The 23,761-nt window shown below is 40.0% G+C and overlaps 2 protein-coding genes across 9 annotated transcripts in view; one reads left to right on the top strand and one right to left on the bottom strand.

Moving 5' to 3' along the window:
• Positions 1 to 3,052: 3,052 nt before the first annotated feature.
• On the bottom strand, positions 3,053 to 23,601 carry NELFA (negative elongation factor complex member A). 2 transcript variants are annotated; one of them, XM_031588279.2, is made up of 11 exons: positions 22,918 to 23,601; positions 17,170 to 17,341; positions 15,306 to 15,467; positions 14,319 to 14,408; positions 11,227 to 11,357; positions 11,010 to 11,079; positions 10,615 to 10,703; positions 9,489 to 9,600; positions 7,195 to 7,451; positions 6,155 to 6,254; positions 3,053 to 4,665 (listed from the first exon to the last, which is right to left on the bottom strand). In XM_031588279.2, exons 1-11 carry the CDS (start codon positions 23,167 to 23,169, stop codon positions 4,481 to 4,483), a joined length of 1,620 nt encoding a protein of 539 aa, XP_031444139.1. In that variant the 5' UTR covers positions 23,170 to 23,601; the 3' UTR covers positions 3,053 to 4,480. The 2 variants fall into 2 exon arrangements, with proteins under 2 accessions (XP_031444139.1, XP_089995880.1); XM_090139754.1 differs by lacking the exon at positions 22,918 to 23,601 and adding an exon at positions 22,341 to 22,475 and having other exon boundaries at positions 17,170 to 17,247.
• Positions 23,117 to 23,761, top strand: part of LOC116225743 (NELL2-interacting cell ontogeny regulator 1-like) — a 35,446-nt gene continuing 34,801 nt past the window's right edge. For 6 of the 7 annotated variants that reach the window (XM_090139760.1, XM_090139763.1, XM_090139764.1 and 3 more), the window contains exon 1: positions 23,142 to 23,230. The gene's annotated coding sequence lies outside the window, so the exon portion shown is untranslated. Of the gene's footprint in view, positions 23,231 to 23,761 lie in introns of all 7 variants that reach the window. The other variant, XM_090139758.1, reaches the window with a different exon arrangement.

Below are 23,761 nucleotides of genomic sequence, written 5' to 3'. Positions count from 1 at the left end.
CAGAGCCATGTCACAAGGCTCCAACATAGGAAAGCTGGGATGAGGCCAGCCACACGTCTGTATCGCTCAGCATCGAGAAGTCAGTCTTCATGTTTATCGCAGAATAACCCAGACTGCAGTCTGTGAGAGTAAAGACAAAAACAAACCACAGAAGTCTTCCACGGCACTCCAGGACTGAGAGAAGCGGCTGCTGTTTTAACTCAGCCACAGGAGGCAGACAGCAAACAGGGCTTATTCCACATGGGCCAACCACGCACTGCGTACCTTCCTCGATCCACCAGGCCTAGGCTGTGGCTTGAGCATGTAAGAATATGCACATCCACACATCGCAGAGGCTTATCACCCAGGGGTAACCAGCTTCTGTTGAATCAGCCCAGAAAGCAGAAGCAGGTATTTTGCTAACACCTCCTCCTCACAACTATCCTAACCAGCAAAACTAGTGCATGTCAGGATTGCTTCTGGAGATGCACTGCAAAGCTGACATTTCAATGTGATACATTTAGAATGGATGTGCATAACGTAACTATTAAAAAAATTGTTTGCTTCCATAGAAAATCTAAATTTTTATTATACATACTGTATTACACTGAAAATACGTACCCAAAGACAGAATATTTTGAATTTACAACTGTACAAAAAAAAAAACAATAGAAAACATACAGACTATGCAATAGATGTAACATTTCACAAAATGACATTTCTTGTTAAAGGCACCAGATTCCCAGAGGGCTCTGGCTTAACATTTTTTAGTCTTTTCCAGTCAGATTACACTATGAGAATGTGATTCACTCTTAAACTGTATGATGTCAAAGTTTCAAGCTTCTATCTAGACAACAGTTTGCACTGAGACATCATTTAGTGATATTACCAATTTCACACAGAGATACTGAGCAACCACCAAAGGTTCCCCCCCATCGCATCCAGTATCCTATGGCATTTAACTGAAAGATTAACCAGCAAAGCTACCAGTGGAAAACGAAGTTAACCCACAGAACACTGGCCCAACACAAGAGTGTTAACCACACAAAGTCTCAATAGCATCATACAGAGAGAACTACAGAGCACTAGAGCAGGAAAAAGGAGGAGGAAGGAATCTGTAATCAGTACTCTTGCTCAACATCCTCCTTGGGCTCACCTTCATTAAACTCATTTCACTTTCAAGTCCTCACTCATGAAGAAGATGGAGTCTGAAGAAACTCAGGACTTTGTAGGGCAAGTTCTTAAGAAGCCTGGGTATGTGTGTGTGTTCTTTCCATCTCCCACCTAACAAACTTGGACAGGACAGGTTAAAAAAAAAAAAGCCACTTTCATTGCTACAAGCCATACTGTGTTCATTTTGTGCCCTGACATGCTCACAGGTACAAGCAAAGACAAGAGAAAATGGGACATCCTGCCTTGCTGAGGTCCAGTAACACACTTAGGAAGTTTGGGCTTGCTGTTTCCTAAAGCTTCATGCTTGGGCAAAGGGAAAGAACGCAAAACTAAGAAAACCCAGAACTACTCCTGTGGTCATTTGGTTAGTACATCAGCAAACCATTCTGGAGTCAGCAGAAGTTTTTATTTAGCTTTGCAGCACACACTGAGCATCACTGTATAGAATCCAGCTAACAGCTAAGTGACTGAATATTTAAGATAAAAAAAATATGAAGTTCCAAGGCCAGTGTTCTGTATGCAGCAATTCCATTACACTGGAATTTAGATGTTGGTGTTGCCCTGTCTGAATTGCCTGGCACGCTATGTTTTCTCTGAAGTGAAGAGCTCTATGTAGTTTCATTTCTTACCATAACATTGCAACATCTTCCCTTTCTTCAGGCATTTAAGAAACCTTTCAAGAATCACAAATCAACCTGCAGTAATGCTATAGTGTTGAGTGTCATAAAGTCGCTTTTAAAAATAAGTTATTTTGCAGCGCCATCTCACCCTAATAACCAAACAGAATTAAAAATACACTATGCTTCTGCTTAGAATTTCAATATATTGGGCATGACTTCAAGCAGGCCTGCAGACCAACCTTGTTACACAGCAAATAAGATCTGGTAGCAGCATAGTAGGCTTCCAACACTACCTGCAGTTAGATGACTCAAATTCATTCTACAACGACTTCTTGAAGGGACAGCTGCTTCCATCCCAGCTCCACAGGTCTGAAATACAGACTTGTGCAGACTACAGGGTTAGTGAAGCACCTCCACTGATCTCAGGAAAGCTCAGTCATCACGCAGCAGCTGCTTCTCACTACCAAACTGCAAAGGATCTTGAATGAGCAGTTTACAGTAACACATGCCCCTCAAGTCAGCCAATTTTCTAAAACATTTATTCTAAAATTATATTTGGTACTTGCAGCTTATCCAGCAAGTAGGAACATTTAAGACAACTATTATACATGTTTAAAGAAAAATGGTCATCACAAAAAAAAGAAACCTTTAAAAATCTGAATGCAGACAAGAAAAGGAATGTTACTTTCTTTTAAACCTTTACTTTAAAAGATGAATACTTTTATATTCTATTAGCCCTTACTGTGTAAGATATAATCAAATAAGTTACAGCCATGAAAATGCATTTTTACTGAACTCATTCTAAAATCTAAAGCCCACTAGTAATCCTCACTTGTCAGCCTGGTTTCTAGCTGCTTAAAGGAAAAAAATACACTATCAGAACCACAATCTGCATTGCTTCTGAAACGGGCTAATAAGATGTGGAGGAGAGCCCCCAGTGTGATGGTTAAATGTGGAGCCTAACGTTCACACTAAAACATGCTCAACACTCCGTAACGTTAGCAGATGCCATTAAATGACCTGCCCACTACAGAGCTAGAACATTCTGTATATTTGCTAAAATAAAATGAAGGAATCTATAACTTTGGTCACATTTTAAAATGCTGTAAGTACAGACTCTCTTGTCACTTACACTTTCCCTCTTCAGTTGGATAATTAGTTTGAGAAACTAAAAATAAAAACGCAATAAAAATTTCCCAATACAAAATATTCTAAACAATTATCTAAACATCTTATTATGTTACATGTACTGAAGGGATTTGGTCTGCTTTCTTTTCAAAAAAAAAAAAAAAAAGAAGAAGAGAAGAGAAAAGCCTCATTTTGTCCTATGAGTTCCACTTTAACATGAACCTCCAGTCAGCCTCAGGTACCCTCTCAGCAGCAGAAAACCCACTGTGCTGCTCTGTACATCTTCCTTCCAAGCACCATTCCCAACTAAGCACAGCTCTGCACACAAGCACTGGCAGAAACCAGACATTTAAACCAAGTCTCCCTCAAAGAATGCAAACAATGAACCCTGAACTATGTACACAACCCCTCTCAATAAACACAAACTACATCTGAACATTTAAGGACAGGTGAAACTAGTGGTGTTACAAAGATCAAAATGTGCTTCTACTAGAAGGGGATACATCTAAGGCACATTTATATGCCAGAATAACTGCAGCCACATTAATGATTATACTGATAACTACACAGGTAAGAACCACAGCTATACTCATTCTGAACTTTTTGGATAAGGTGATCAAGCACCTTATGACTGCCCAAACAAACCATCACCATCTCCTAGTCATCTTATTCAGAGATGCATCAACCATCTCCAGGGCCATATAAAACCAAAAATGCTGCAATCAGTCTTGATATGTTCTAGCTTTGTTTCCTCCCAGGCTGTTTGAAGGACTTGCCATGCAATAGCCACTGATAAGCTTTTACCCTAAAAATGACGTGGCAACTATAATTTGCACACAGCACTAGCCCATTGCTTCCTTTCAATTTTTCCCTGGTTTTGCTATTTTTTTCCATCAGAAAACTATGATATTCAGTTTTTCTTGATCTCAAGTAATGCCAAACATAGGTTAACTCATGCTGTGTATGGACATAGACAATATAGCAAATTAAAGATACTCAATCCCATCCTATGCCTCAAGAATAAATGAGCTGAACATACAGTGGGTACCATTAGACACTAGGGATTGATCACCTGCAGTATTTAGTTATACTGCAACTGAATTACAAAATAAAGCACCCATGTGGTGCTTCCTTGTGCTCATGGAACCCATGTAGTCAAAGGAAATAGTTTCTTTAAACAATAAAGATCTGTGCCCTCGTTTAAATGGTAAACCGTGAATGACTGTGCAGTAGTCTTCTCTTCAGGTACTCAGAAGTAAACTGCTCCCATCTTTAATCTTTCAGTTCTGATCTCCTCTCCCAGCATCTTAAATTGCATTAAAAAAAATAATAAACAGAATAAAAAACCACCAACCACTTCCTCCCTAAGACCATCTTTTCCAGATAATAAAAAAAGGAAAAAAGTAAATTCAACAACACCATCTTCTTCTGCATTCACTGAGCCCAGTTAGGTTGAAGAGCCACAGCTTCTATGCTGGAGGGTAATAAATGTACACATGAATGTCATTTTGTACAGTTGACATACTCTATGAGCTCATTGACTAAGCTTGATTTGGTCCAGTCTGCTGTCGCTGCAACTCTTAAGAAACGTTAGTAATAGGCTTGTACTTCTTGAATCTGGTCCATTCACCAGTAGCATAGTTCATTTCAAAGACTGTATCAACCAACATAGTGGTGCTACCAGTGCCATCCGCCTTTGGTAAATCTTCTGTATGCTCACTAAGTTTAATCTGAATGATGTCACCTTGCTCTTGGCAAGGATTCTCTGCGGAAACAAGAAAAAACAAGTTAAACATTTTGGCATTATGAGAAAGCGAAGAGCACTTGATGGAGATTCAAAACCTTATGCTGAAAAAAAAACTCGGTATTTTCTATTAGTTCTGGGTTTATCTCTATACCACATGGCTACAGACCTTCTTCACTCAATACATCATGGACTTTATTTCTGTATAACAAAACCAAACCTGAAAAGATAAACCTCAAAGGCAAAGTAATTGGAAAAACAAAAGTGAGTCAGTGCAGGAGAAGCATGCCAATGCCTCTTCTGTCTGCCTCAAGAACTTTAAGTTTTGGATTTGCTAAGCTTGAACCTACCAAACTTGCTCTATTTGGGATACATTTCATATTTTATAGAACTCAATAGTCTTAAGGAACTGTAGAAGCCTTAATAGATTCATTGAAATTACTAATCTATAAGGTCTGGTTCCATTCCAGCACAAGTAACAAATGTTACATGCCCAACTATTGAAATTGACAGTCAGGAAAATCAGGAATATCCTAGTTGACAGTTATTTACCCAACTTTCAAAAAGTACTGACATTAGTAGTTAGGAATTTATGTTATTTACTTATGTATATTCACATATGTAAAAATTCACATATGCAGAAAACGTGCACACTATCAAAATAACGTTTACCTCACATCACAGAAAATATCAATATAGACATTAAAGTACTGCTACAGTGTTCTGAAGTGGTATCTAGTAGTAAGAGCACCCATGAGCATAATAAACACAAAACTTTCTTTAAGCCCTGGGATCATCATAGTAACTCTATCCTGGCTATATTGAATGATGTACTGAACTAATCCAAACACATAAGCCACATTTAGACTCCAGTACTCCTGAGCCTTCAAATATCAATCTAGAAAGCAGTGCAGATGATAAAGTTCACTTAAATACTCTTAGGTTCCTTCTCATATTGCATTTAGTAGACAACTGAGAAGACTGTCTTGGTCTATCAAGGGCAATATACAACAAGACCAAGACAACAGCTCATCTCCCTCTGATTTTCAGCATCTACAGCTGAAGTAGGAGAAAACAGCTGCTGCATTTCTGATGTTCCACAGCTAGTGAAGAGGCTCTGTATTACACAATTTGTACATCAGCTTGTCATGGGAGAATCTGCATTCTGTCTTGTAGGCAGAATACCCAATCTAGCCTGTTCACTGTTCCACTTGGATAGGCTTGTGTCTCCTCAACTACGAAGCAGTATTACACGCGCTTGGTTCAGTTGTGTTTTGTGCCTAGTGACTGCTCTGAGCTGATTCTATTTTTATGAGAAAAAGACTAAAAAACTACTTCCAGGTAGCCAAAACTTTAATCCATTAAAATAATCCCAGTCCAGAGTAAACTAGATTCTAGCACACCTTGAGTGAAGGTCAAGCAGGAGATGTACATTCACATATGCACATTCAGAAATGCTATGCTGTGTTTCAGACTGGAGATTGAAAAGCAAAATAATTTTAATACATACCTCTGGATCCTGCCATGAATCCAAGTATAAGAGCCTTTTCTGGCCTTGTAACTTTGTTTGCAGTTTTGAACATTTCCTGTGCAGCATACATTTGCTCCCTCTGTAACAGATACGACAAATATGAATTCCAGCAGAAAAACATAAAATAAACACCTTAACCTCAAAGCTTTTCATCTTTAATGCTTATATCTAGCACTTGCAGCAGTGACAATTCTGAAACTTACGCTGAAAAAGTAGGCACTTAACACATGTTTCTGCAACTGTTTAAAGAGACCTGCTGTTTCCACTCCACATTGTGTTCTTTATGACCTTAGTTAGAAAAAAGAAGTGCCTCTACATTCTAAAACATGCAGATTTGCAGTAATTTCAATTGGAAGGTTTTTCTTTTTAAATGAAGCAAAGCTAATGAAAAGTGAGAGCTTCTTAAGGTTCAGATCGTGCAAGCTGGGCTTACAGAGGTGCTTTGTGCAGTCTTCAGAGACAGTTATAGTCAGGTAACCAATTTGATATAATTTCAAAGCATGTGCGTAACATACAAATATAGGAACAATAAGAAGCTTCAGGGTAGTAATTGTTATTTATTTACCTCTGCACTCCCAGGCTTTTAAAAACTGATAACAAATGGGGGGGAGGCAGGAAAAGAAATCAAGAGTTTTGCCTTTATTCTACTGATACCTTCATTCCTACCAGTGTAACAATGTGACCTCTGCTAGCAGCTTATGCTATAAGCAAGGCTAAAGGCACTGCTGGAACTCTGCCTTTCTCCCAAAATTCTTTGCAACAAGGAACACATTGTTTTATGTAATGAACCAGGAAATAAAGACATCTTACTCTAACAGTACCATTGCACAAATAAAAAGTTGTGATTAACATTTCAAACAGCAATGCTAATGAAACCACACGAATATTTTCTTTATCTTTGGTTGCAAACAAGCAGCCTCAGTTATATTGTCAAATTTTTAAGTAAGATCGAAAATAAAAATTTGCTTTTCCAACCTACATCAAAAGCATCAGCTAAAAACAACCTATTTGTTACTTACTGTAAGAGAGAGGCTTTTTTTCGGTGGTGGCTGTTGCTGAGTTTGAGGGGCCACTTGTGGTGCTTGTGCTGCAGGGGAAATGGCAGGAGGTGTGGTAGGTGTGAGGGGTGAGGTAGGTGTAGTTGCAGGTGGATTCGAGTTACTGTTGTACATGGGAGTTCTCTGCTTGAACTGCGCAGGAAGAGTTGTGGTAGCATTTGGAGCTGCAGGCTCTTCAGTCTGTCTGTTAGTCTGCAAGGCCTCTCGTGCAGAGCCAGCTGCAAAAAACAGAGTAATTAAAGTATAACCCACAAACAAGACTCAACATCACCAGTGGACTTTAAAAGGATCTAAGATTTCTGATTCTTCTATTTATCACAATGACTTTACGCCATCTGAAAACATGAAGAGCTAGTGCTCCACACAGACCATCACCTTGATCAATTAGACAGTAAAGAGATTTCCAATATGGATTATACCACTTTTAGAAGCAGATTTCATCTTTAATGGGTATCAATTAAACTTAAATCAATCTGCTTTTTAACATATGTTGCTATAACATCTGTATGCTGACCCCACCAAGTTTGTCATACAGTGGTTTTGATTCCTGTGTGGCAATTTTTTTTTTAAACCTAGTGCAGACTCAGTAACAAACACTGAAAATACACAAATATTTGCACAGATAAAATTAAAATCAGTCCCCAGAATAATTCATTTAAACACTAACTGCTAAGAGGGCTAAAACCCTCACAATATTGAGAAATGGATTTATTCGCCTGTACTCAGCCACCCAAGGAAGCTCCTGTTCTAAAGCTGACTGCAGCTAGAGGTAAGGTATATCACAAGTTACCACGTTATCCAGCAGACAACAGCCAGCCAGTGCACGTTCCAGCTACTTATATTCTCTGGCAGCTCTTTGACATAGGTACAGCTAAAAGACCTTTTACATGTCTCATGAAATTTAAACTAACATATACTCATCTGTGTTCACAACAAACTAAAAAGGCAGATACAGATTACAATTCAGCTGATGCCTTTCAGACCAAGTTTTAGAGAATGTGAAGGTTCCAGTACTATCATTCATCTAGGCATGGATACAGCACTGGCTTTAGCAATATGGCTCTTAGCCAGTAAGATAACTAGCTACCCATTCATTCTGTACAAATCTCCACTTTTATTATCAGCTTCATCCCATGTCAGAATCAACTTGCATGAAGTAACGTACATCTTAATTACACAACATCAGATTACAAGAAACCAAATTAACAGGTCTTTAAGAAAACAGCATTCCTTGTCTGTAAGGAAAGTTAGAAAAAAACAAAAAAACAGGAGACAAAGACAACAGAATTTTAAAGTAGGCTTTTTCTGATGTGGAATACACTGCCAACGCTCTGGAAAATAATACTAGCTGCTGACAACACTGATGTGCTTTTGGCTGCATTCCTTCCAGAGATGCCAATTTACTGTCAGAGAGATTTGCATAGACCTTCAGAGAGATTCTGAACTGTTTCAGAGCCAAGTTAAGTAATTAGTTTTTCTGTATGACTTTTTCTACGGGGACCAACATGCCACAGCTCATACAGGGAAAAGCTACAGTAACACTTAACAAGCAAGAACAAAAATAACACAAACTCCAGTGCTGGTTCTCTGTTAACTACAAGCTCTGGTAATGAATCCCAGTCACATACATTTGTTAGTGCAAACTGATAGCCTCTAAGACTGCACATGCAGCAGGGAAGGAAAGTTAAAGGCCAGTGTATTAAAAGGTGAAGAAAAGGATTTCTACAAAAGGGTGTGTTTCCCCCCGCCCCTCAAAATATTCAGAAACTCAGCTATTATAAAAAGGTTATAGGAAAGTGGAAAAGAATGCCTGTGTCCAAGTAAATAGTGCTTGTTTCTAAGAATATATCTGACACTTGAAAGCAATTACCTGTTCTTTAAGTGTACGGAGATAGGTGCGTGTATATTGAGCGTATACTCTAAGATTTACTTATATAAATATATATATATAAATAAACAAATCTCACTAGTGTTTCTTTGGAAATTAAAAAAATATGCTGTATTTCCAATAATAGGGACAGAGAAAAACCTACAAAATTAAGTAAGCAAAACAGTTAGCCATTTTTAAGTCTTAAAAAAGCAGCACTTTGTTTCTTAGGTACAGACATTTGCGGGTTCCTGCAATGGGTTTTTAGACTGTCAAGAGTTCTATAGTCAAAGAACACTAAGTTGGTAAATAAAAGAAATCAGCCAGCAAAACCAAAAAAATCAGAGGTATAAAATCCCAATAGAAAAAAAAGAAGTATCTTTCTTACCTGGCTGTGTTTCAGAACTTGGGATGTATGAGGAAGATGGCACCACACTGGGAGTAGCAGGTAAATAACTTGTAGAAGGCAGCGCTGGCTCATTGTTCAGTGAGCCAAGTTTCTGTAAAACATGAAAAGCATTATGCCTGGTAAAGTACCTACAGAAAGAGTGCAAAGAAGGCCTCTGGGACATCAGCATGCAGAAGGCCTAACCAGAGGTAAAAGCTTAAGTAAGGCTGTCTCCAGTCAAACAGGCAATCATCACCAATGTAGGACACAGATACCATCTTGGATCAAGCAAAAGGAATCAATTGTTTTTTACTTAGAACACAATATTGTGCACATTTCATAAAGAGAAAAAAATACTATTAAGAGAGTTACCACCTCTGAGCTTCATGGGTTTTAGGAAGTGATTATAAGCCAAGGGTATTTTGGATAGAAATCAGTTCCTTGCATTTCTCCCTCCCTTTCAGCAGTAATGGGGCTGGCTTAGCCTCGTTACAGACATATGTGAGACCTCAGAAAAAGCTGTCTTCTAAATTAAGCAGCATTTTACAAAGGTTTTTTACAAAGCATTTTTACAAAGGAAAATGGAGAAGAGAGCCCCAGAATAGTACTAGCATAGAGATTCTTTTTTCAAGCCAGAAGACAGACGAATTATCAAAGATTGTTCTTTTTTAGCTACATATATTCAGTCATCCCTCCTAAGATATTCCTCCATGCCTCACTGCGTTTCTTGACATTGTTTCACTAGAGTCACAAAGTATGCACAGTGAAACCTGCAGGTGCTCTTGAAAATAACAATTTCTCTAGGTTCAGGGAACCTTCCTGGCCCCTACTTCTGACAGGGGACAGTAGTCCTCAATTGCCATAGCTTATCATAAGCTTATAGCAATGAACTTCACCCTGATCCTGATTTTTTTTTTTAATATTGTTCAAAGATAGTACAGTACAATTTTGAAATGATTATGTAATGGTGTTGGTTCTTCTTTAAAAAAACAAAACATTTGAAGTCTGTTTCCACAACTTCGAACAGTATCATTACAGTGTTTTAGAATAACATGCATCGTGGTTTTCTCATCTCTGTTATTTCATTGTGCCGTAGGATTTTTTCCTCTGTTGCTCTGTTTTTTACCTGTGTAGACACAAGTCCAGCAGCATAATCTGGAGTAGCATTTTCTACTACTGTTTCTTCTTTGGCTTGCTTTTCCACCACTTCCGTATCTGTTGCATAAAAACAAAAGTCAGTTCAAGGAAATACATGTAAATACTGAATTTGATTTAAACAGGGATCTAAAACAAATGACATTTTCAAAGAGTCTGCTAGACCATGCTTGAGAAGCATATGCTGAAAGGTTACAGTAATGAATATATGGAGATTACTCTATACAATTTTATGAACAACCCAATAATTAAAGTTTTTACCCATTTTTCTTGTAAACTTAGCAGATGAGTTTCAACACATCAAGAATAAAACCAATATATCTGCATATATCCTAACAGTCTTTGAAAGTAATGTTCCATACTAACCTAATGTCTTTCTTCTTCTCTTTGCTTCACGGCCAGCACCTACCATATCCAGCTCAGAGAATTCTAAAAGCTGAAGAAAAGAGTGCAGAATCTTAGCAACAGCAATATAAACTATTTCAATACTATCCTTAATTTTTAACATGCCGATGCTTGATTCAAAACAGCAGCAAAAAGTTATTGTAAAATGGGGAGGAGAATTGAGCAGGAATTCACCTACCTTTACTCCTCTTTCTTTACGCAGAGGCGTTCTTGAAGGAGGAATAGGATTTCTGTTTCCAGAAGGGTTAAATACACTAGGTGCTGAAGTACTCCTAAATGGAGCTTGTTTTGGTATTCCTTTGAGTGGTGCTTAAGATAGATCAAAAAAAGTAACGATTAAAACACCAGCTTCACTAATTACAAATAACACAATGAGGTCTTTACCTTTTCCCCTTCTTAACACTCCCCCTAACTTCAAAAGTGGCTAAAATGGAACTCTCTACAAAATACAAGATGTTCTCCAAACTTCAGATTGGGTTTTACTCTTCAAACAAGGAGAATCACTCCCCACTAATGTTTGCAATCCCAAAGTTTAAGTAATTTTTATTACAGTTTTATCTTCATTATTTTTCTACACATTCTAAATGAAGTAACGAAATCAGCACACTGCTATCAGAATATACTCTCCTACATATATCCATAGTTTCCTTACTTAGAAACTTCAAACCCATACAAAGCTATTAAGAGTGAATGTTTTGAACCTTAGTGATTACAGTTACTCTTTAAACTTCAAGATCGGACTACTTGGTAAAACTGTATCTACCCAAGAAATCTGGCCAAAAGCTGTTGCAATTCCTACAGCAGATTATGCAGTGCTCCCACTAGCTTCCTTCCTTCCAGGGAGCTTACCCTCTGTCTTCTCAGGAGTCTCAACATACCACATGCTGTGTTAGGACTAAAGGGGTCAGAATCAGACCCATTTGTAGATGCCATAACATGCAGAACATCATGAATAACCAAGATTTGCAGAGCATTTGTGGAATACACTTTTTTTTTTTTTTAAATTCAAGGCAAGCTTTTGCAAGATGATCAACCTACCTACCTTTGTAAGCCACAACACATAGCTCCCTACTTCTGGGACTTAAGAAGGCAGAAGAGCTCTGGCAGCACATCACAGCTGAAGTACTGTGATACTCCCCTCATCAAGGGTGCCAGCACTCGAGGCTGGCAGTCAACATCATACAACTCCTATACAAAAATGTACAGTGAGGGGAGCCACACCTGGAGAACTCCTAAGCAGCACAGGAGCCACGCCAGCTCTTCAGAAGTGTCACAAATCACCACTTTTATTAAAAGTTACATCAATCCAAATGTAAATTTTTGGTTCCTCCACAAAACTACTATTACACTTTACACCTACGAATATAAAAGCATAAATTTGGTACTGGAACAAGCTCCCCACAGAAGCAGTCAGAGCTCCAAGCCTGTTGCAGTTCAAAAAACATTTCGACACTGCTCTCAAAAATATGGTTTGAATTTGGGGTGGTGATATGGGGAGCCAGGGGTTGGATTCTATGATTCTCATGGGTCCTATCCAACTCATGAAATTCTGTGATTCTACAACTTCTCCATCCAGGCTCACAACTTCTCCAGTTCCTGCCTTTAAAGACACAAAAGAACAAAAGCACTAACACCTTGGAATTTGGAGAAATGAAGATATAGCTTCAAAATTCTGCAAGGTGGGACGCTGCCTCAGATGAAGATGCTCTTTAGCAAGTTATATTACACTGCAATATTGGCTCAGCAAAGGTCAAGTCTTTTGTATTCCAGTGGAATGACGAATTACTGTCTCACAGAAGGGTTTAAAATGCTGGACCTATGGTCTGCACAGGTTGCTTCATACTGCAAACAAAAGAACTTGCTGCCACAATGCTCAGTAGAATAGAAGTTGCTACACCTACGATGGTGTTTCTCCAGATTTTATATTGTTATCCCTTGACATCACACTTAAAATAAGCACTGAAAACAGCATTTGTTCACCAACTGCTAAAAAGTTAGACAGTCCAAAATATTTGTCAGGTCTTCAAGCCTTATGGCCTACAGATTGAAATCTACACTTTAGGTCAAACAGAATTTTGGTTTGAGGCTGGATACTCTGAATCCCACTGTATGTTTTACTGAAAACATTTTCAGCATAGGACAATTCTTACCAGTGTAAGTTTCAGTGTTGTAAACCCCAACTGGTCCCATAATTGGTATTTCTAGAAACTGCCTGACTCTAAAAATGGTTTCATTATTCAATGGCTTAAATAAAAAATGAGAACTCAAACATCAACAGAACTGACAGTCAATTTTTACATTGGGACAATTTTTTAGTTCAACTTACAACTATGCTCCTTGCATTTCCTGCACAGACTTGTGGCTAAGTACTCTGGTACTCAAACCTATGTATTAAATGCATCAACAAAGTACATTTTAGCTTCTAAACACCACACCAAGAAAATACTCGAGTTTTATGTCTCAGCATCATACTGGCAGCCAGAAAAACTATAATGTTATTTAAAGTGTTACTACTTTCAAATCTGCTTCCTACTCCTAAAACTTATTAAAAAACAATTAGGCAATTCTGGAACTTGAGTGAACAGTTGAAACTCTTACATTAATAGCTGTACTTGTTTTTCATATCTATTAAATAGAAGCAACACTCAACAGTCTTAGCTACTGTGTACCTTCCCACTAAAATACTGTGCTAGTTAACACTTAGAAAGTAGTTAAGAATATCAGAATTATTTGTTGGCTTGAGTGTTCCTCAGCCCTGTTTAAATCTGTGTGATTGAGATTGATTTGCACTTTTCTTATACCCTGTGTTCAAACTATCCTCTGCAGTAATCATGAACTACTCCATGGACTATCTCCATTATTTTCCCCTCCCCTTCTCCATGGGGAATCATATAAATCCAAGCTAGACTCAACCCAATTCACAGCAGTTCTAAGACCACAGATAACTGTGATCCACTCACTTGTTCCCTCTTGGAGGGATGCAGCTTACTCAGAAGTTATTCCTGGATTAATGCAAATTAAGTTCTTACTGAAGTCTGTAGGCATGATCTAGCTGCACGCATCCTAAATAAGATACACTGACATCTAATAAAACAACACCCTTCCTTCTCATAAGACTTGTTAAAAGCATTCGAATAGCAGTAAAAGACAAAGAAGAGGATATATCTTTCACTTCAGAATGAATTAAGCTTTTCTAGGAAACAGTAATTTCAGTCTTCAAAGCTATTTTATCAGCTTTTCTTTCAGGGAAGTGATATGAGTGAGCCATACTTGTTGTATCAATCTTTTTGACCAGTCCCCTGCCCTTGGCATGAAAAGGCACTCCTGCAGTCTTCTTGAGCTGCTGAGCAGTTTCTGTCGCTACAAAAAGAAAACAAAACCCAAAACTTCAGTTATTACAAACTCTATGCTAGAAAATATATGGTTTCCTATAGAAAAATGTTACTAACTAATACGTAACAATAAAATGTAATTAACTAAAAACTATGAATATCAGCAAGAACTATATTGCAATTATAAAAAAAACCAAGCTACAACATACGTGGAGAAATGCAAAACGGGTACAACTGCAACTGACAGGATGGCCAGAGCTACAATAAAAGACAATTTATTCAACAGAGATTGAAATAATTTAAGTTCTATGTAAGATTGAGATGTAACATTTTCATGCAAGATTTACAGCTTTTTTGAACACCAATCTCTTGGATCACATGCAAGAAAGTATCGAGCTGCTCCAACACAGCAGCAGGTACAGGAAACTACTTTAAGATCAGTCAGATTAGCTACCAGTATATAGATGCGACATATGCTGCCTTTTATTAGTGAAACTATTGGCTTTTACCCCCTATACAGCTATCCTGGACAAAATAAATCATTAATTAGCAGCTCTTGCTCCTTGTTGCAGAAATATATGGTGTATTAAATTGTTTCAGGAGCTTTAACCAAAGCTGTCCCTCAAGCCTTCACTGCTGACTTAAATAAATTTATGAGCTAACATATCTATGCTTTAAAAAGATACAGCTTTTTGTATTCCTTGAAGTCTGAACAACATTTAAATCAAGATTAGCATCTTAATATAATCATGGCTGGAATGACTTGCACCTGCTCTTCCACACAAGCTGTCAAGAGGGTGTTGGGGTGCAGTCACATTTCTTATAGCAAGAGATTTTGGCATGTCTCCACACTGCACAATAAGACTGACAAGTTTTCTTTTTGCTGTTGTTACTCAGTGTTATAGCTGGCTGTAATACTACTTACACTTCTGCAAGAGTTCAGCTCGGAGAGTGGCACTTTTAGGTTTCCTTTTCAGCTGGAAGTGTTTCACTGGGGGGGTAAGTGGCCCCGCTAGTGTTGTCAAGGCATTTTTGTTTAAGTACTGGCATTCCAACGGCAACATAGCTGATGTTTCACCTTCACTTACTGCATAAAGAGTTAACACAGTACACAGGGCTATAAGCATCTCTTTGACAGAATATTGCAAAACATTCTACAACTAGACTCTATAGGTGTTTAATGAAGTTTAGATAACTCATTTAAACACCATGAGTAATTGAGTTCTGACCTGAACAGTACACAGCCAGTTATTAGGGTGTTTGTTTTCTACATTAAGTTTGTAAGCTCCTATACTAACTACACCCAAACAACAGGAATTTTAAGTGTGCTACAGTTTTAAGATAGATAAAAATGGTAAAAATCCTCAGTTTCTTTCAAAAACTACACGTAGAATCATAGAATCACTCAGGTTGGAAAAGACCTTAAAGATCATCAAGTCCAACCACAACCTAATCATACTACCCTAACTAACAGCCCTCTGCTAAATCATGTCCCTGAGTACCACATCCAAATAGTTTTTAAACACATCCAGGGATGGCAACTCAACCACCTCCCTGGGGAGCCTATTCCAGTGCTTAACCACCTCTTCTGTAAAGAAGCGTTTCCTAATATCCAACCCAACATGAAAAGGAAACTACTGAAAAGTCAAACCAAAACTGTGAACATACAAATGATCACAGAATCAGAATGGTTTGGGTTGGAAGGGACCTGTAATATCATCTAGTTTAAGCCCCTCTGCTATATGGAGGGACAGCTCCCACTAGACCAGTTTCCTCAAACCCCTATCCAGCCTGAGGCTAAACATCTCCACTGTGGGGGCATCCACAAGATCTCTGGACAACATATTACGGTGTTACTACCCTCACCATACCGCATTTCTCTCTAACATCTAGTCTATATCTACCCTCTTCCAGTTTGAAGCCATTTCGCCTCATCCCATCACTACATGCCCTTATAAAAGGTCCCTCCCCAGCTTTCCTGTAGGCCACCTTGAAGTACTGGAAGGCCACTATAAGGTCTTCTTGGAGCGTTCTCTTCTCCAGGCTGAAAAGCCCCAGCTCTTTCAGCCTGTCCTTGGAAGGAAGGTGCTCATTTGTTCATAGAACCAAGTTTGAGTCACTCCATTATTGGCTTACAGCAGTCCTAACTCCAAAGCCACTTCTAACCACTAATGCCTACAAGTTTATTTTTTTTCCTGGACAATTTGCTAAATCAAACCCACCTAAACAGGAATACGTTTGCTACCTGGACATCAGCAACCCAGTTCTCCTTTTGACGAGTCCCCCTAACTCCTCCATTTGCTGGCTAAAGGAAGACTGAACAGAGAGCACCTCATGTGCCCAACACAAACGTTGCTGCTCGCAGACACACAAGGTACTGCAAAAAAAATTTTACTGCTGTCTTTAATACAACAACATACAAGATAGAAGTAAATTAAACTGTTATTGCACATTAATAAGGTAAGATATTATTACCCAACACCGCACATACAAGTCTGTCTACAAAGCCAGTGAAACAACATTAGCTTCTATGTTGCCCTTTACAGTTACGTAGGCACCTGACATGCAAGCTCGGATGATTTGTGGAAAGATAATTTAAGAGGTTACCATTCCTCAAGTATCACAGTTGCCCATTCAGGAATATACCAGGTCATGAACTGTGGCAGTTGAGAGAAGACATACAGCTTGTCCCAGCACCAATACCACTCAGATACCTCAACTGCCTGGGCAGAGACAGGCTATTCCTGAAAAGAGGTCCCATATTTCTGTCATTTTCAACAGACACTTACCTTTTTCTCTAAGTTCTCCTAAAATATCTTGAACATTGGGATTCTGTTCTTCAAGATCAAGGTTAAGGGAGCCAGTATCTGGAAAGGATTTTAAAATATCAGCTACCATTAAGACCCAGGGGTCTGAATCCAAGGTAGCGAGCTGGACAATTTCAGTCAGTGCCCCCTTCATCTAACAAAAAAAGAAAAAGAAAATCAGCCAATTGGAAACAGTTTTAAACAAGCTGAAGTTGGGTTAATTTTATATTTGTTAGACACTAGGATAAACATGCACAATGCTTTACTACTAGGGAAGGGAAGAAGGAGACTACATCACAGTTAAACATTAACTCTAGAACAAAGCAAAGAATGAACCAAGATTTGTTTTTAACGTTGCTTTTGGTCAATTTAACAAGTGCATTTTGAACTGTGACAGATCAAAGCTTTGTTCACCTCAGATAATTTTCACTAAATACAAGCCAGATTCTTATGGTATTGTCTTGGTACGTTCTACAGCCCACTTATAACTTTATGTACCCACACCTTTATCAGTGATAACAATATTCAACTAGAAAACAAGTTACTTAAAAAGGCATCTAAATGAAGATGGACCCCTTTTTGTGCTATAGAACAGCAGCTAGACCATTTCTACATCACACCAACATAAGCCAAGTCCCCAGAATTTTAGTTAGGCCAAAAATTACATCTCATGCTAATGAGCTACTGCTCAACAAGATCTGCTTATTGAAGTTGTGCACCCAGCTCTCTGCTACCAGAAGTAGCAAGGTTTTCTACCTAGCGAAAGCTTCAACAGTGAGAAGGATATACTTTTCAATCATCTATCTCTAAAATGGGAAAGAACATGTAATATGAATGAATAAGATTGTCACAGTCATTTTTTAAATTACTGACCAACATGTGATAGCATTATGGAAAAAAGATATCAAGAGACCACAGCTGGGATTTGACTGAGTGTATTACGAATTCTTAAATCAGCTGTTTTACTTCATTCATAGCCAACTTAAACCCCCAAAATGAAGACTGAACTCCTGTTTCATTGCTCTTCTTATGTAAGCATTAAAGTATTAGCTTCAAAGAACTGAGGTTTCTGAGATGTAACATGTCGTCTGTCAAGCAATATAACAATAAAGCCATGGAAAATAATTCAGACATACTCTGTCTGTATGGTATTAGCATTAAAGGAGTTTTAATTAAAAATAGGGAAAACATTTCACTTTTGATTTCTCACAACCCACTATGGCACATGTAGCTAATTACTATGACTACCTGTTTCTGAACACAGGGAAATGAGCAGAAAGATTCCTCTTCATCTTAATGGTTCCATTCTCTCCCTTTATTTAGAACTGACCTTTTCTCACACGAAAAAGATTTCATAAGCTTAATCTAACATAACTCTGGGAAATGAAAGCTAAATATTTGCCCTCCATACCTCAGCACTCAGAAGCAGACTAACACTGACATTTCCCAATTCCTTTCAGTCACACAAGTTTTTTGCCCTCTGACTTCAGTCAGGTATAAAACAGAAGGTAGTTTGTCCTTCAGGCATTCTGTTTAAGGCTCACATTAACATTGCCAATGAATTACTGATCTGATTCATCAGAAAACAAGCATCTCCCAACAGCACTGCTTTACGCATAACACCTCAAAACACGCAATGATAACTGATGAAGCTGTGGTTTATTTCTAACTTGTTTACCAGCTAGACGCTGGATACCAAAGATGGAGACAAGTGTGTAGAATACAATTTCTTCTATCAAAAACCCAAAGATAATGGTTGAAAGAAAGATTTCTCCTGCATCCTCCTAATTGATCCCACGTCTGCTCCATAAAACTCATCCTTGTAGCAAATAAATAAATAATCACAGAGCTACAACCTGTACTATTTACATTCCTACCACAGCTCTTGTCAAGCAGTTACACCCACACTACATTCAGGGCAGGGCAGTTACAGCTCAGGCATTAACACTGTCCAAGCACCTGCACCTCACAATTTTGGTTCCCTCAAGGAAGAAGTGGAAGAACAACTTGTCTACCTAGCACTGGAGAAGCAACGCTATCAAAAAGCCTCACAGCAGCTAGAGAAACAACAGTCACTGTCACACAGGCAAGTGAAGCACACTAACAAGCACTGTGACCTCAGCTGAGACCTCACCTGTAGTGAGTACAAGTTTGCATTTAGTGAGCTTGGATTTGAGTTCTGACCCAGGTTTTTCTTCAAATTGTGATTTTGATATGTTTCCCCCCTTTGCTATTGAACCCACAGCTGAGAAAAAGCTGTAGTTTGAGAATTTGTAAAGTACAACTCACTAAGAAAGAATCCTACTTTTTTCCTACCAAGCACAGCCATAATCTCAAACTTATAATTAAGATTGCAACACTGGGTCAAGCAAGAGTCCAATCAGCTCCAACCAGCATCTTGTTAAGCATGAACATCAAGATCTGAAGCAACATGTTCTGGCACTTCTCTCATCTAAAACCCAGGGATCTTAAGTACTTTTCTCAGCCTGCTGGCATAGGACATCACTAGAAACATGAGAAGAAAGGATCAGGCAGGATGGAAAAAGTCTGGGAACAGAGACAAAGGGAGATTAATAATGGCTGTGCAGGAAGAGCATAGAAACAGCACTGTGGGAATGAGTATATATATAAAAAAAATATTACTAGGAATACACAAAGTCATAGCTGCAACAAGACTTCTTGTAAAGCAGTCTCACTAATTTGCTTTCCATTAAGCCTAAATTGGCATGTAGCTGTACCTTTAAACAAGTGCACTGACTAATAAAGCCAATCAAGTTTTAAACTTCCAGGCAATAGAGAAGGTGGTGTTTAATAAGTATCTGCAATATTACAGAGCATCTTCATTAAGCTAAAAGCATTGGAAAGTACAGTATTAATATCTACTCAATTCAAAACCAAGATGGATCAAATAGCATCATAGTATGTTTTATATTTTAATCATGAAAAAGCATAGAAGTGGCCAAGAGTAACATTAGAGAGAAATAAACCCCATCGCATCCAGAAAAACAAAGAACATTAAATATAGGCCAAAAAGAACTGCCTGTCTCTTCTGACAAGGGAGGCAAAAGCTTAGTCCTTAGTGCTAGTATTCCACAGCTCCCATTTCCATGGTTAGGAGACTCCTGGTTCATGTAAGCAAAGAAAAGCCTGACTTGTGCTCTCTTCTTCATAGCTACTGTCACAAAAGGGCACACCACTGCAGGGACAGGCAGTGCCTTCCTTTCACAGTCCTCACTCCAGACTTGACTCTAACATTACTCTGACTCTGAACACAAAACCTTGCTGTGAATCAAGTTAACAGGAAGGTAACCAAACAGAAGCAGTATCTGCCAAAATCACCACCGAAACTCTGGCAGCGCTGCAATGAGCATTAGGCATTGTTTAAAATAAGCATGATAATCTAGGGGAAAAAAAAGGAGCAAAAAGCTTGGAAGCAGAGAGATTTGAGAGCTTGCAAATTCTGCCCAGAGAACTGCAGCAGGAATGGATATTTTTGATAACTGCCTACAAAACACTTAACTGCGAAAATGAAAATGGAGCCAATTATTCTTATTAGTCAGCAGGAACAAATAAGTTGTAATGAGGTTCACAGCATGATAAAAATTCATTTATTACTTAGTTTATTACTTATCCCACTGGATTAAGTCACTAATATGTATACAATACTTGGAGCAGCAAATGAAAACATATAGTGTAAAACTACAGGATATTACATTTGAGAAGCAATGTAACACTTCAGCTAAGGACCAAGCTTTCAAGAGAGAACACTGAAGATTTGCTTGTCTAGACTGCAGCCTTCACAGAGGTTTAGAAAGAACCAGCAGCCAATTAAATCCTTTCTAAGCCAAGTAATACCACACTTTTCATGATTCCCACACAATTTTTTAATCAGATGTCTGTTCCCAAATTGTTTCCATGTTACACTATGCCAGTTAAAATGCTATTATAAAGAAAAAAAATTTTTTAAAAATTTTGTTTGAGAAGAAAACTAAGTTCAGTCTATTATTCAGAGAAAGGAATATCATTTAACATGTTGCATAACACACCTCTTATTATATCCTGCATCCACTATCACAATGCCCAAAGTTTTACAAAGCTGATGCAATATATTTTCTAACACTATTAAGTTTCCAAATGCCAGCTCAGTATTCCTCACACATCATCTACAGACTGGCACATGGCATGGAAAACGTACATATGACTTTCCAAAGGGACTAATAAAACACTTCCACAGTTGAGTTAAATCATTTTTACATATGGGAGTGATTTCCAAGTGAAGAAATTTGCTTTCAGGCTCTTACAGGTAAAGATTCCTTAATTTGAATCATTTTAAAGATTCTTTACAATTTCTCCACACTACTCCAGGTAATTTTCGCTTACACAACAGCCTATGTGACCTTATGTGTAGTCCCCAGACCTCATGCATTTTCAACTTAGAAGTACATAAAAGCTAATATGTAATTCTGGTTGTGTGCTTATCTCCCCACACCCTGCCTAGTATACATATAAATAAAGTCAAAGCAGCTGTGTCCTATCCCAGGGTCTGGTGCAAGCACAGCTGAGGTGCAGGTTACATAAACATGGGGGTAGTAAGGGACTTCTGGAGATCATGAAGTCCAGCTCCTTGCTAAAGTAGGTTCCTCACAGTAGGCTGCACAGGAAAGCATCCACACAGGTCTTGAATATCTCCAGAGAAGGAGACTCCACAATCTCTCTGAGTAATTAAATGCACACTATCTCCATAACCATGACTACAAACCATGCCACACATGGCACAAGTGGAAATTCCTCAACTTGGCAGAAGAAGCTTAATGTTTCTCAATTCTTGCTCCAACCACCAGCAGCTGCTGTTGTTTGGTAGGAACAAGCCAACTGCAGATGAGGTATGGTCCAGGGCTAGTGAAGGAGCTCTTCTGGACCTGTGAAGCCTGTTTACAGTGCCAGCTGTACCCCAACATAGCAGGGGAGGAAAGGAAAACACCAGCTGTTCTCAGACAGGTAACACAAAGCAAGAAGCGTCAGGTCCTGCTTGAGGGGAAAACTGGCTACACGAAGGTGGGTAAAAACGCTGCTGAGTGCAGACACCAGTTCTTCCATTCCCAAAGATTCAGCACTTGCTGCTGTCCTTCCTAAACGTGAGATGTTCAGCTCACCTACGCACCCAGCCACTACTACTGGGGAAGAAGGCAGCCTCACACACATCCCTGTGCCTGGCCAGCAGAACCGTTCCACTGCTCCTAATCCTGGAACAAAAGCAGACTCCGAAAAGCCCCCTTATCTAAAGCAGCAGCAGCAAAAGGACAAAACCTGTATCATAACTACGGGTCAGTGTGGTGGTGTGAGAAAGGTCTTGGGTCCAAACTGCTTTCAGCCAGATGCCCAAAAGAGCAGCAAAACCTGCGCTACACTCCTTCACCGAGGGGAACCCGAGCCCCCGCACAACATCCCGGCCTCAACCGGCTCTGCGGAACGGGACCTGGCTTTCTCCCCTCCCCAGAAGGCGAGAAGGGAGAAGCGGGGCTCGGCCTCCCCTGCCCAGCGCTGCCCTTGCGGCGCGGCCGCCCCCTCCCTCAGGGCCGGCTCCAACCGCCCGCAGGCCGCGCGAGGCGGCGGCGGCCCCGCGGATTGCGCTTCGAAACATAACGAAGAGAAAAAGGCGGGTGGAGGAGCTGATACCGGCACCGCCGCACGCCTCCTTCTCCCCTCACGCTGCCCCCGCACGGCGCTCACCTCATCCACCGCCCGGCGGGGCAGGTGCAGCATCCCTAGCAGCAACTTCAGCTTGACGGCCGAGGAGAGGCCGTGAAAACAGAGGCGGATGTTGTCGATCACCGACGCCGTGAGCAGCGAGGCGATGCTCGGCGGCGCCCACAGTTCGTCCGTGGAGCCCAGTTTGTTGTGCAGCCACAGGCCGGTGTCGCTCTCCCGCATCGACGCCATCTTGGGAGCGGAGCGAAAAAAGAGGGGGTTCTCCACAGGCATTTTATGAAGACACCTAAGAGGAGGAAGGGAGGGGGTGAGGACCCCTGCGGGTCGCAGGCTGGTTCGTAACCCAAAATGGCGGCGCCCTATGAGTTTGCTCTAGAGAAGGCGGAGATTCTTCCGTAACCTAAAATGGCGGCGCCCAGGCGGAAAATAGCGAGGCTGTTCTCCTCTCCCGCTCAGATGCAAAATGGCGCCTGCCATCGCGGTTCTTCCGTAACGCAAGATGGCGCCGCATTAGCGCAGGGATGTTTTATTGTGGGCTCCCGCTCACTGCGCCTCATGGCCTTCCTTAACGTCCCGAGGGCTCTCATGGGCACTGAAGGGCTGGGAACCAGGAGCCGTGCGGCGTGGTTCCGAGACAGGAGCCCACACCCGCTCCTCCCGTTGAGCTGAAGGCGGGAGGAGGGCTGAAGCCCCGCTGGCAGCCCGCCCTTCCGCCGCGAGGCTGGGCCGGAGCGCCGGGCAGCGCTACGGCTCTTCTCTTCACGGACCCCATGTCCGCCCGTCCCCTTTAGTGGCGCCCACGAGGCCCTGTCAGCGCCTTGCTGCTGTGTTTCTGGCTAGTAACAAGCCACAGCGCATCCAGCTC

The sequence above is a fragment of the Phasianus colchicus genome, chromosome 4, assembly GCF_987193195.1.
Source record: "Phasianus colchicus chromosome 4, bPhaCol1.hap1.1, whole genome shotgun sequence".
Taxonomy (NCBI): domain Eukaryota; kingdom Metazoa; phylum Chordata; class Aves; order Galliformes; family Phasianidae; genus Phasianus; species Phasianus colchicus.
Note: the sequence above shows the minus strand (reverse complement) of the source record. Positions and strands in the feature narration are given on the sequence as shown.